General features: G+C 42.8%; 3 protein-coding genes across 4 annotated transcripts; all 3 read left to right on the plus strand.

Moving 5' to 3' along the window:
• Positions 1-10: 10 nt before the first annotated feature.
• rbm24b (RNA binding motif protein 24b) lies at positions 11-5,884 on the plus strand. The gene is made up of 4 exons (XM_057046299.1): positions 11-1,434; positions 1,722-1,845; positions 1,928-1,982; positions 4,448-5,884. The coding sequence occupies exons 1-4, from the start codon at positions 1,267-1,269 to the stop codon at positions 4,803-4,805; spliced, it is 705 nt and encodes a 234-aa protein (XP_056902279.1). The 5' UTR covers positions 11-1,266; the 3' UTR covers positions 4,806-5,884.
• Positions 5,885-6,689: 805 nt separating this feature from the next.
• grinab (glutamate receptor, ionotropic, N-methyl D-aspartate-associated protein 1b (glutamate binding)) lies at positions 6,690-10,135 on the plus strand. Of its 2 annotated transcripts, XM_057044714.1 has the most exons (7): positions 6,690-6,845; positions 7,415-7,995; positions 8,087-8,190; positions 8,408-8,608; positions 9,098-9,226; positions 9,312-9,455; positions 9,621-10,135. In XM_057044714.1, the coding sequence occupies exons 2-7, from the start codon at positions 7,908-7,910 to the stop codon at positions 9,771-9,773; spliced, it is 819 nt and encodes a 272-aa protein (XP_056900694.1). In that variant the 5' UTR covers positions 6,690-6,845; positions 7,415-7,907; the 3' UTR covers positions 9,774-10,135. The 2 variants fall into 2 exon arrangements, with proteins under 2 accessions (XP_056900694.1, XP_056900695.1); XM_057044715.1 differs by lacking the exon at positions 6,690-6,845 and having other exon boundaries at positions 7,290-7,995.
• Positions 10,136-10,766: 631 nt separating this feature from the next.
• LOC130532422 (speriolin-like protein) lies at positions 10,767-12,336 on the plus strand. Its single transcript, XM_057045077.1, has 4 exons — positions 10,767-10,953; positions 11,369-11,551; positions 11,616-11,769; positions 11,862-12,336. Exons 1-4 carry the CDS (start codon positions 10,767-10,769, stop codon positions 12,199-12,201), a joined length of 864 nt encoding a protein of 287 aa, XP_056901057.1. The 3' UTR covers positions 12,202-12,336.
• Positions 12,337-12,705: the final 369 nt, after the last annotated feature.

The raw sequence follows: 12,705 nt of genomic DNA on the forward strand, positions 1-12,705 counted from the left end.
TTTAATTGCATTTCAATAGGTTTTGTGTTTTGCTGTTGCGCTCATATGGTTATCTCTGCCTGGAGATGGATCATATTTATATCATGTATCGAGGAAAACATCTATCTGGTAAAATGAAGCTGCAAACACGACTCAGTCGCGGGCGATTCTTCACAACATGTCTCCGATGAGATGCCAGCACTGATATTTGCCCCATGTTTCGGAGCTAAAATTTCACACTTCACTGCCAGATTTATGGTCCCTTTGACACCCCCTCCCCCCCAGCTCTGACTGATGTACAACACCAACATGTGAACCTGCATAATTGATGACATAACCTGGGATTAATAATCTATCAAAAGGGCTGTTTTGTGAACTATCAGCTGGCCGAAGATGTCCCGAACGTCTCAGCTGTCCAATTTTGAGGATATCAGATTAACCTAATTAAAATATCCCTGTGGGATCACCTGGTGTAACTTGTGTCAAATTACAGAACTAGAGACCATGTCAGCTGTGGATGGTTTTCATTTGACACATCTAGGCTACTATTGTCCTGGACCATGAGGCGCTTCATGAATTATCCAGTTCCAGTGCCAAATGTCAGTGTTACAATAGCTGTAAAGCAATTTTATACTCGTTGGAATGGCGGTCAGCCTTCTATTGATTTAAATGAAGTTTTGGCCTTTGCGATAAATTAGATATAACACAGTTAATGTGACTTATATTTAATATTAGAACTTGAAAAGACAAAAGTAACTGAATTGTTCACTCTAGTATACATATATAATTATTTTTTTTAAAAAATATCTGCAAATTGGACCGAGCCGTGTCTGCAAAAGCCACACTCCAGAGGTTTAAACCTCTTTTTCTTCTGTATTAATATGAGCTGTTGTTTTGTATGTTTTTATTTCACTTTTAAACCAGTGGACTTGCAGGGTTTTCATTAAGGACTCAGATGCTAAATAAAATAAACAGTCTATGACATTGCATTCTCCCTGCTTTTAGGGATCAAGTCATAATAAAGTTCAGGCCGATCAGTTTGTCGCGTCTGGATCTGGGTGGAGTTTCAGTATCTGTGTCACCCAAATCTCCCGTAACACACTAACAGGTGTCCTCCTCCACCTCCTCCTCCTCCTCCGGACCCACATCACCGGGGGACAGCTGGTGCGCACGCCGCAGTCTTTCCAACAACTCACCCGAACGCGTTCCTCCACTTCAGCCGAACTCCGACAGCTCCCGGCTTTTGTTCCAACATACGGGGGAAAAGGGCAACCCCAAAACTTGTCAATGATGCATTCGGCGCAAAAAGACACCACATATACCAAGATCTTTGTCGGGGGTCTTCCTTACCAACACCGACCGAGTCTGAGGAAATATTTCGAGGTCTTCGGGGACATCGAGGAGGCGGTTGTCATCACCGATCGCCAGACGGGAAAATCCAGAGGTTATGGATTTGTAAGTAGCAACATGTTCCGTTCCGATTCGGCATTTTAGGTCCCCGGGCACACGTGCACCATTCTGGGCTGAAGTCGACCTATACAAGTGTCTAATTTGTAGTTTCCTGCGACAATTTGTTGCTCTTGGTGGATCCAGAAAGACATTTGAACTACTGGATCAACCCAACGGGACCATTTAAAAAAAAAAAAAAAAAAGATCCGTGAAATACAAATAAAAGTGTGTCATTTGTGGTGAAATGTACTTTCCAAACCGCAACAGGCCGATTAATGCGATGTTTCCTAAAGGTGACCATGGCAGACCGGGCCTCGGCTGACCGGGCATGCAAAGACCCCAATCCCATAATAGATGGCAGGAAAGCCAATGTGAACCTGGCCTACCTGGGGGCCAAGCCAAGGGTCATCCAGCCAGGTAACAGAGTGTGTGCCTCAACAGAGAATTACAGAAGTATTAATAAAAAGCCAAGATGATCTAGAACCTCCTTCCGTTGCAGGGTTTGCCTTTGGCATGCCTCAGATCCACCCGGCCTTCATCCAGAGACCTTATGGGTATGTTGACCTGCAGAAATGTCTCTCAGCACTCTTTCCCAATGTCATTTGTTCCATATGGTTGTAAACATATCATTCTGCCAATTGCCACCACCTGTTAAATCCTGAATGAGGACATGAGAGTGTTGACGTGTGCTCATCTGCTTGGCGTTGACTGTGACGGAAGTGAACATTTGTCCCCAGACAAAATTCACAGGACTTGACTTCATGTTGTCTGTCTCTCTCTGATCCGACAGGGGCGATAACGGTTAAAATAGCTGAGGAAGGGACATGATGGTTTGAGGAATAGCTGAGTCTGCGTTGGGCAGAGCACTAAAGTCTTACCTGTTTACTCTGACATTCACAGGCCGAAATGGTGACTAGATGCATGGAAGTCTTTTGTATTTTTTTTGTTTTTTTGTTGTTGTTTTTAGTTTTCATTAGTACTTAGACTTGTGTGTGCCTTGTTTTCAGTATGATGTGGTGTTCAGCTTAACTGTGTGCTCATTTCTACTTGCAGTGGGGAAGGTTGGGGGGGTGCAGGAGGTGTTCTTTTGTGCAGACTTTGTGAGTTTTGACAGGGAGCTGTAACTGTGCGGTGTTGATGATTTTTTTTCCTCCCTCCCCCTTAAACGATTGGTGTTCTCTGCTTCAGAGTGTGGTTCATTTTTTTCCCTCCTCGCCCGGTTTCCTGTTAACATCGAGTTGATCGTGTTTTGTTGCCAGAGGGGCGGTTGATGATCACTCAAAGTGTGTTGATTTCAAAATCCCCTGCAACAAAACAGCCACTGGCTTGCATGTGGAAGTTCTTTTCCTTCCCTTACTCATGATGCTATGTTTTAATTTAAAAGGAAAAAGGAAAAACAAACTGTATTAACCAGTGCTTTCAGCCGTAGCTTACGCCGACCGGCAGACGTTTCTGTGTTGCCTCTGAAACACGGATGCTGCTTTTCAACGTAACGTGTGAAAATGCGATGAAATTAAACGCAAACTATGTTGACTGACCCCTTTACCTTTGCTAGACAAGCTGCAGTTTCATAAAGCAAAGATTCAAGGCTCGTAAACTTGTGCAAAATGAATGTAGGCCATGAACTAACTACATGTGTGATCACTTTCCTTAACCCATAAAGTCTTTTTCGTGTATGCACTGACTGGACTGTTGGAGCCGGAGATCTTAGCCGGGCTCTTAGGCAGCAGCTGTTGGCTACAGTGATCTCCACGGCCTCTCAAATTCAGATGGAAAAAGGGAGTCACTCAGTAGCACCGTTAATAATGTATGGCACAGACGGGGCCGCTCGGCTGTGGACAACAGGTGGGCCGAGCCATGTGCCCGTGGAGCCTTCTGGTTATATGCTGCAGATTACGCATGTGTCCCCGTGGTTTACAAAGCACCTTTATATAGCTCCTTGCTCACAGCGCCAAAAAATGCCCAACCTCCTGCTCCCTTTCAGTGTGCCCGAAGTCATCTGACTTTAACGAAAGGAGGTCACGTCCCGATCAAACCGTACAAGCGTTTTTGCCCCCCCACACACACACACTTTTTGTTATTTTTCTCATGAAGCTAGCTCTTATTTTAGTAGCTCACACAAACTCTGGGAAGTGACAGTAGAGCAGGCGGCCATCACAGTTGACAAGTACCCCCGCCATGTGTTACTGAAGGAGAAGATCAGCGTGTCCTTGGAGATGACAAGGGGAGCAAAAATAGCAGGCTTGCAGCCCCCCTTGTCAGTCAAGTTGTCGCGTGTGTGTTGTTGTGTGAGGGGTGTGCTTCTGTAAAGGGGGGAGGGCTCAGTTGGACAGATATAACCGTTTCACACCTGCTCCTCTGTATTTTTGCTTTAACCCAAGTTTAAAAGTGGGGCCAAATTTACCCAGATACCCAGGCTGGTGTACACAGAAGACTGCTTTTCCACTGGACATCACCTGAGCTTTGACCAGTTGGTTAAACGTAGACCTGTCTTTAACACAAATGAAGAGGGCCCCCTCATAACCCAGAGACACTTGTCTTCGTAACAAGGTGCTGTGTGGTCAATGGAAAACCTCGGCCGCTCCGTTGTTATTCCTCTCCTGAATTTGTTTGTTTTTAGGTTTTATTAACCTGCCTGTACGTGTGGCGTTGGTGTGACACGTGGTTCTTTTCTTGCGGTGTCGTTTGATAAGCTCGCATTTTGTCCCGTACGGTTTTCAGAGAAACGCCGGGTGCCGAGCTGGGCTGTCTTCACCCAATGCCTTACTGTGTTTCAGATTCAGGTGCTTTTTTTTTATTTTACATTTAAAAGCTGTGCTTGTGTTTCTTTGTTGAGTTGCTGCTTCCTTTTTAACTTTTCGTTTCTACGTGGGGGAGGGGTTCAGTGGTAAATGAATGGATTTGCAGTGATTTGATGACTGAATTTAAGAATTTGTGGCGCCTGCTTTTGTGGTTTCACCGTTGCAAGTGTGACCCAACGCGGCACAATATTGACCCCTTGTGTGTCTTTACCCTACAGAGTCCCCGCCCATTATATCTACCCCCAGGCTTTTGTCCAGCCCAGTGTAGTGATCCCACATGTGCAGCCCTCTGCCACCTCTGCAACGGCTGCCGCTGCCACTTCTCCATACCTCGACTACACCGGGGCTGCGTACGCCCAGTACTCCGCAGCCGCCACGGCCGCCGCCGCGGCCGCCGCCTATGAGCAGTACCCTTACGCAGCCTCGCCGGCACCAACGAGCTACATGACGACAGCGGGATACGGCTACACCATGCAGCAGCCGCTTGCAACAGCTGCCACCCCAGGAGCCGCGGCAGCTGCCGCCGCCTTCAGCCAGTATCAACCACAGCAGCTCCAGACGGATCGCATGCAGTAAAACTTTGAATAAAGCCTCAAAGGAGAAAAGTACGCAAGGCCGCCTCCTCCCACATCAACGGCGATGTTACAGGGGGAGAGCGTCGGGCTGTACGATGGGTGTCACCTCCCGGTTTTTTAATGTAGCACCCTCTCTTCCAAAAAGCCTGAAAATAACCAAAATGTTGACAAATGAGGAATTGTTGTATGTTGCTCAAGTGAGATTGGTATTTTGTCACTATTGAATATATATTCATATTTAATATTTATTAAGCAGACGCATATTTAACGTCAGGAGAAATAGACCTCACTGGCCTCGTGCTAGTTTCATAGATTTACTCTGTTGAGTAAAACAAGGAAAAAAACATCTCCTAAGTGCATTTCTGTCTTATGATCAGGTTTCTTCCCCAGCTTTTTGAAATAAACCACAAACCTTCCATGAACAGCATGTTATCATGCAGTTTTCAGGCCTGTAAAGCTATGCAGAAGTATTTGTCAGTGTTTCATTGGGATTCTTCTTTTTTTTTATTGTTTGGAGTGAAATAGGCACCCTTAAGTAGTTCGGATTTGGATTTTCTTTATGTCACATAAGACAAAATGCTGAGTATCTGGTGGAATCTGGTAAAAGCACTCGGTTTTCCACCACATGTGAGTCCACAAAAGGGAAGAAGCATAGTTGAATGTGAATCCTTTATGTTGACAAAATGTTTCATACTGTGCCTTTTAAATTATAATATTTATGTATTTATTTTTCATTACAATAATAAACCCATTATTTTATTCATTTCTCGTATTAAGCTGAAACGTGTCCACATATGCTGCTGGGTAACCATCAAGACCACTGTGTGTGAAGAACAAAAATAGCAATAAATCAAATCCTTTTCTGCCTCCTGTAGCATTAAGGTTTCAAATAGATTTCTAATCCTTTGTTTTTATACCTGATAGCCTTGATAACAGAGTTTGAGAACCTTTTACATTTGATGTCGTTAGATGTGAAATGCTTTCTAATGCAAGGTCGTCACCATTTCACCTTGCATTTTTTAATGCATGATTCAAAATAATGCAGATGTTTACTATGTGAAATAAAATGAAATTAACCTATTTCCCTTATTTGTCGTACTTGAGCTGCTCTTGTCATAAGAGGTTAGAGTGTAGAATCATGCAAACCAAATATATTTTCTGTTCATTGCAATAAATATGACACTACTTATACAAAGCCGAGGTTGGAAGGCTTAATTATTTTAGTAAAATAACTTTGAAAACGTAATTATTTATATAAAAACATTTATTGTTTTTTTGAAAGAAATTCCAAAGAAGGGGTTGAAAATTATTCCAAACAGGTGAAAACCTTCATTGAACATGTAGAATCCTGGATTGCTAAAACAGTTCAAATATTTACACATATATGAATATTTTATAAAAGTGATATATAATTCAAACGTTACATTCACGATATCTAGGGTAAGCTGTCACTGTATATCACAATACTGACTGCAGTTTGTTATTGTGTAGCCTTCTGACACGAACTGGTTCCTAATAAAGTCCGAATAATATTTTGACTTCAAGCTCATCAAACCGGTTTGACGTGCTGCATTCATGGACTATCCGAAATATGACACTTAGGATTCAATTTCAAACAAACTTCTCAAAAATCACATCACACCTGCAAAAGACGGTCCGGAGCCTTAGAAAACATATATTGTGTCACCGTATGTATGTGTCGTACGTAATTTTGATACCTTATATCTGCATTACATGACGACTTTTTTTACGATTTTCTATTTTTTTTAAATAAATTTCGTTTATTCCAATCATAAACTCATGCGGGAACAAACGAGCTCTAATATTCTCTTTATTATGATCGTTTTCATGTTACTGTGATCAACTTTTCAACATTATTTTTGTCTCTTTGATTGTTGGATTTCCTGAATATATGAACGCATCATTCTCGGTCAGCGACGTTCTCGTTAAAGGAAATCTTATAAAACCCGAAGTAAAAGGATTCTGCAAAAACAAAGGAAATACGGAACGATCGGGGACATACTTTGTGTTTCTGTGCAACGTGAGTACTTTTGATATAACAATCTTGACGTTGTTGTATCGAGCTGGTCATATGTCGAGTAATTTTTTGGGGTTTAAAAAACGTACGGCTGTGATTGGGACACCACGACAATGTCATACCTCGATTGTTTACAGAATTCTGGCATACAGAATTAAGGCAAGAAGCTCCTTTTATTTCATTTAAAGAGTTAAGCGTAGACTGTATTTTAATTCTGTTGTTTAAAAAAAAGAAAAAAAGAAATGTATTTCGGGGCCTATATACTGTTTAAGATAGATGCATGTTAACTGCTTATAAAATGCGTTGTCAAATAAGAAACCTTAAAATAAACGTTCTGATTGCTTCGCCTCAAACAATAGTATACTGAATATTTTGATTCAATTGTTGTTTAATCAAGTTGTCGGTCTCCGTTTGTCTAGTGACACCTACCGGAAGTTAGCATCGTCACGTGATACTCTTATTTCGCCGCATCGTCACGAGCTGTGCAGTTCGACCTGTCAATATCGAAACTATCTTGATCGATTATTGCTATCTTGATCGTTTGAATATTCACCTTTTAATATCTGCTGCAGTCATCCAACACTTTGGTCGGCCTGCGCTCGCACGTCAAACATGGCCGCCGACAAGTCTCCCTACGCTGCTCTCGACGGGGGACCTTCTCCTCTTTCGCTCCCCGGACAATCGGCATTTCCTGTCGCATTTGACATGAACGGGCCAGGCTCCAACATGTTCGGAGGCCCCGCTCCTGGAGGTTTCCCTGCTCCCGGGGGCGTCCCGTTCCCCCCACCGACAGCTTTTGGTCTCGGTGGCCCTGGAGCTTTTGGTCCCGGTGGCCCTGGAGCTTTTGGTCCCGGTGGTCCTGGAGCTTTTGGTCCCGGTGCCCCTGGAGCTTTTGGTCCCGGTGGTCCTGAAGCTTTTGGTCCGGTGGCCCTGGAGCTTTTGGTCCCGGTGGCCCTGAGCTTTTGGTCCCGGTGCCCCTGGAGCTTTTGGTCCCGGTGCCCCTGGAGCTTTTGGTCCCGGTGGTCCTGAGCTTTTGGTCCCGGTGCCCCTGGAGCTTTTGGAGCCATGAACCCGCAAGGTGGCCCTGGATATGGACCCAAAGCATCTTCACCGTATTTTGCCCCCGGCCAGAGTTCCAGCGGAGACTACAATGGTTGGTATAGATAACAGATGCAGGTGTGTGCATTTATTTCCTCCGTAACTTAACTTCATATTTGTCATTTTTGGGGCCTATTTTGGGGCAGATGATGTTTACCACAGTGAGGAAGATCCACCCCCCTTTCATGAGAATCAGGACTTTGATTTTGGATTTGATAACAAGAGCATAAGAAGAGCGTTTATTCGTAAGGTAAGAACCTTGTGCACTGTAAGAAAACCTATAGTGACATAATGAAGTGATGGTTGAATTTAAGCAATTTTAACTAGTTTGTAAAATGGTAAAAAAAAAAAAATCCAGAATCGTGCTATTTTTTTTCTAGAATTCTTTTTACCCACAACTGACACATACAAAGGCAGCAAAATTTGATTGTGAATCGATTACAAACCAAAATAATCCTCTCTTACAGGTGTTCTTGGTGCTGACTGCTCAGCTACTGGTGACGTTTGCCTTTGTGGCTGTTTTTACCTTTGTGAAAGAAGTCAAGGCATTTGTCATGGTGAACACCTGGACCTACTTTTTGTCCTACGGCATATTTTTTGTTTCCGTGTGCGCCATCAGCTGCTGTGGTAATCTCCGACGGACGCATCCGTGGAACTTGGTTGCACTGGTAAGCCTTTTGCAATTACCTTTTTCATACTGATGCAGGAAGAGGAAGTGTCGTTATTTAATCAATGGAAACTATGGCTGTCTTAAATTCCCTCGTCACTACTCATTACATAGGGAGGTGATTTCAGTGATTAGCTGAAATTCTCCTTTTGGATGCTTTGTGCTGTCACGTAGTAAATACGTACCAGATTGACTCCAGCACCAGTCGAATATTTTTATTTTTTTCCCTGATTAATAAATATAAGACACTGGTCACTTGTATGTTGATGTACTATTATGTAATTAATAGTTTACCTCATTATTAATAAGTAGCATCATGTCTAGCTTGTCACATGCAAATGCAAAGGATGATGGGATGGATAAAACTTGATTAAGGAGCATCAGTTGCATACTACTGTCCACAGTGCATTATGGGATACATTGTGCCCACTATACAGGTAAGAAGAGTGTTGCTGCAGTTGCTGATGCATTTGCTTTTTCTTCCTTTTAGTCGATCCTGACCCTCAGTATGTCGTACATGGTGGGGATGGTCGCCAGCTTCCATGACACTGACTCGGTGGTGATGGCGGTGGGCATCACGGCCATTGTTTGCTTTGCCGTGGTCCTCTTCTCTTTGCAGGTTTGTCTAAGTTGCATTGTGTGTATTTGTGTATACTTCCTGGATCAGCACATGTCTGATGTGATGCTGTGTCTCCCTCCTCCAGACCAAGTATGACTTCACCTCCTGTTCCGGCGTGCTGTTCGTCTGTCTGATGGTCTTGCTCATCTTTGGCCTTCTCTGCATCTTCATCCGTAACCGGATTCTGCACATTGTGTACGCTGGCCTGGGAGCTTTACTCTTCACCTGCGTAAGTCCATTAAAGCTCCTCTCAGCTCAGGAGTATATGGTGACATTAACCATCAGAATTTAGCCTTTCATCACCGTATCATTTCCTTTTACTATGAGATGTATTCCCCACAAATGGTTGATTTTGGAGTGAAACGTAATTAATATCTGACTCTCTGTTTAACAGTTCTTAGCGGTGGACACACAGCTGCTGCTAGGCAACAAGCAACTGGCCCTGAGTCCTGAGGAGTACGTCTTTGCTGCTCTGAACCTGTACACAGACATCATAAACATCTTTCTCTACATTCTTGCTATTATTGGAAAAGCAAAGGGGAACTGAGAAACGCAACCAGCTTTCATTTTAACGTGAAGGCAAGTCAGAATCACGTGTAGTTAGATCCCCACAATCTTGCTTTTTGCCTTGTAGTGTGCACTAAAGAGAGAATTCAATCTTTTCTTTCTTCATTCTGTGTTGTTATTTTTAATGAACATACAAGTAAACAATCTTTACTGTAGGCCTGGGATTTATTTAACCTTTCTGAAGTATGTAAACTGATCCATGGAGCTGTAGTTTAGACTGTTAGGCTTCTCTGCTGTACAAAATGACTGTATTGTAAATAATACATTCCATGCCTTTAACTGTCCAGAGTGGTTTCATCTGCACTTGCTTAACCTTTTGGAGATAAAATATATAAAATTAAATTTGGGTTTCGGTTGTGATTTTATTTTTATTTCACTTGAAGTAAAACTGAAAAAGTGGTTATCAGCTAAACTGGCACAAAATGCCAACTTTTACATTTTTACACGAGTAAGCAGTGTCAGAGCAGGACGAGGCCAGAAAAATAGATATTTGGGACGTCTCGAGACTCAAATAGTCAGATTTAAGGCCAAATCAAAGGCCTCAATTATCAGAGGATTTTACAGGCTTGAATTGTTGAGAGCAAACCATCATCCGCAAACATCGCCATGGAGACCCTGCACCCACGATCAGCAGAGTTGGAAGACCTGCGAGAAACTTTAACAACAGTTGAGGACGATAAAGAAAAGCCTAGTACTTGAAATTACAAACGTGTCTGGTTACCTCCACCAATGGAGGTCACGTGACAGCCGAGCTTGGTTTTGTTAGCATCACTCAGTTATAAATTCTAATGAAATTTGTAGGAAATGATAATAGGCTATGGAATGGATGATCAGTTTTTTGGAGGAGCAACTTTGTCTTTGGTCTTCTTTGGTCAAAGCCTTTGATCATAAAGCATACTGTGTAATTTACAAGTGCCACTAATACTGCTACAATTTACAATTTTGAGTGGGACGACCGTGAAACTGCAACGGAATGGAGCTGGAAGAATCCATCGAAACCTTGCTGTCCCAAAGTGAGCAAGTTGCTGAGGAAAATGACCGCCTGAAGAAGGTTCTGTGCAGCGTCATGCAGGAAAACCAAGAGCTGAGAGGCAGAGTGCGGCGCTCCAAGAACGACCAGATGTACAGTTTCATCCATGACACGAAGGACCAGTTACGAGGTGGTGTAGTTCGGCCTCCCGCCGTTAGATGGCAGCCATACTGCAGTTTAAAGGGGCTCAAGTACAGAAACGTTCAGATCATTGATCCTAATATGCTGGAATTGATTTAAAAAGTAGCAACTGAGTTTGGCGTTCAACGCTGATGCATTAATAGACAGTAAAATCTTATTTTTGTGACTCCAGGAATTTAGATTTTTTTTGCAAATTGACAACTTTTACTAATTTTGAATCCACCTTTGTTGTTTTTGAGCCATGACATTCAATTTGTTTTTCCATTTAACCCTTCTAAGAGTACATGAGCTTCCTACAACACATCAAAATCAATGTAATATAAAAAGGGGTAGTGAAAAGCAACATGAAAACAATGTATTTTAATGCATAAAATTGTGTGATTGTTTCATTGTTTCATCACCAGAAATAAAACAGCCCAACCAGCTGCAGAGCACCTGTGATGAGACTCAGTTCCAAAAAGATTTAGGAGAGGCCAGACAAAGGACCTCGTCCCCCATCAACTTCAAGTCCTTTGTTCAAAACTCAATGGCGGTGGATGGAACTGAGTTCCAGAACTGCCCCCGTGGCCCTCTCCCTGACCTTAAAGGTTAGCTTTGAGACCAGTCATAAAAATATTTTTAAATGTTTTCATTGAATAATTCCATGAGCAGATCCGGAGAGGCTACTTGGAGAGATCATTTATCAGCTGGACAGGAGAATTCTGTCTCACATCTTCCAGGGTCAAAGACGATTTTATGGCTTCAACCTGCTCAATATTCAAGACAAAATCATAGAGGTCAGACTCAGAACTGCTCATTTTCTAAAGTCATGATTAATAAGTCATCTATTCCTATTATCATTATGTTGATCTGAGCAAAACTCACAACGGAACGGGTGTAAAATTATTTTCTTTCTCTCCTGGAGGTGAGCACCCACCCCCTGACAGGGAGGGTGGATGAGGGCTATCGCCTCTATCTCGTTCAGAGGTATAAAGACCTCATGGAGGTCTTGGAAAAGCTTGGCTACAAAGCCACTCTTCACCCAACTTTATCGGAGTTCATCGTGAACACCTTCGGGATCCTGTTGAAGAGGCCGGACAATGGCCCCAGCCGGGTGGATGATTACAATGACCCTGAGCTCCTGAGGCAGTGGATTACTTCAGCTGCGCCCCCACAGCTGGAGAAGGAAGTGCAGATTTTCCTCAACTGCCTCTGCCACATGGCTAAGAAGGACAAAAAACCACTCATCCTCTGGTAGACGAGAAAGCAGCCGACAAAACTCTAACTGGGATTTAACATTTCAATTTTTTAAAATTATTTGTCTGTGCAAACATCACATCTTAATCTGTGAACGAAATAAAAGTGCTACGATGCCTCATCGCTGTGGACCTAACCTGAGTGACTCACTATTTGGGATTAGTGCTGCAATATTTCAGACGTAGAAAGGGAAAGGTGTGGAAATGCATCCAGGGATGGAGTAATATCACTTGTAGCTCTGCCAGTGATGCGGGAGATTTCTTTCATCAGCTTTGCAGGAACTGAAGATGTATTTAAAACAAAAGCAATTATGAATGAATGAAAAGTAGACTTCAATCTTAAGAAGGTTTCATAAAAATAGAGCTGAGGCATTACAGCCATTATACAAGAACCCTCAAAGAAATAAGCAGATTTCGCACACACACACACACACACACACACACACACACACACACAGAGTATCACTCAAGTATATGATTATGTCGGTTTCTCTATAATTCTCCAA

This window comes from Takifugu flavidus, chromosome 10 (genome assembly GCF_003711565.1).
Source record: "Takifugu flavidus isolate HTHZ2018 chromosome 10, ASM371156v2, whole genome shotgun sequence".
Taxonomy (NCBI): Eukaryota; Metazoa; Chordata; class Actinopteri; order Tetraodontiformes; family Tetraodontidae; genus Takifugu; species Takifugu flavidus.

Coding starts and splice junctions, on each gene's coding strand:
- rbm24b (XM_057046299.1), top strand. CDS start 1,267: ATGATGCATTCGGCGCAAAAAGACACCACATATACCAAGATCTTTGTC. Junction 1,846..1,927: donor GCCAAGGGTCATCCAGCCAG/GTAACAGAGTGT, acceptor CTTCCGTTGCAG/GGTTTGCCTTTGGCATGCCT. Junction 1,983..4,447: donor TTCATCCAGAGACCTTATGG/GTATGTTGACCT, acceptor TTTACCCTACAG/AGTCCCCGCCCATTATATCT.
- grinab (XM_057044714.1), top strand. CDS start 7,908: ATGAACCCGCAAGGTGGCCCTGGATATGGACCCAAAGCATCTTCACCG. Junction 7,996..8,086: donor TTCCAGCGGAGACTACAATG/GTTGGTATAGAT, acceptor ATTTTGGGGCAG/ATGATGTTTACCACAGTGAG. Junction 9,227..9,311: donor TGGTCCTCTTCTCTTTGCAG/GTTTGTCTAAGT, acceptor TCCCTCCTCCAG/ACCAAGTATGACTTCACCTC.
- LOC130532422 (XM_057045077.1), top strand. CDS start 10,767: ATGGAGCTGGAAGAATCCATCGAAACCTTGCTGTCCCAAAGTGAGCAA. Junction 10,954..11,368: donor CACGAAGGACCAGTTACGAG/GTGGTGTAGTTC, acceptor TTTCATCACCAG/AAATAAAACAGCCCAACCAG. Junction 11,770..11,861: donor AGAACTGCTCATTTTCTAAA/GTCATGATTAAT, acceptor TTTTCTTTCTCT/CCTGGAGGTGAGCACCCACC.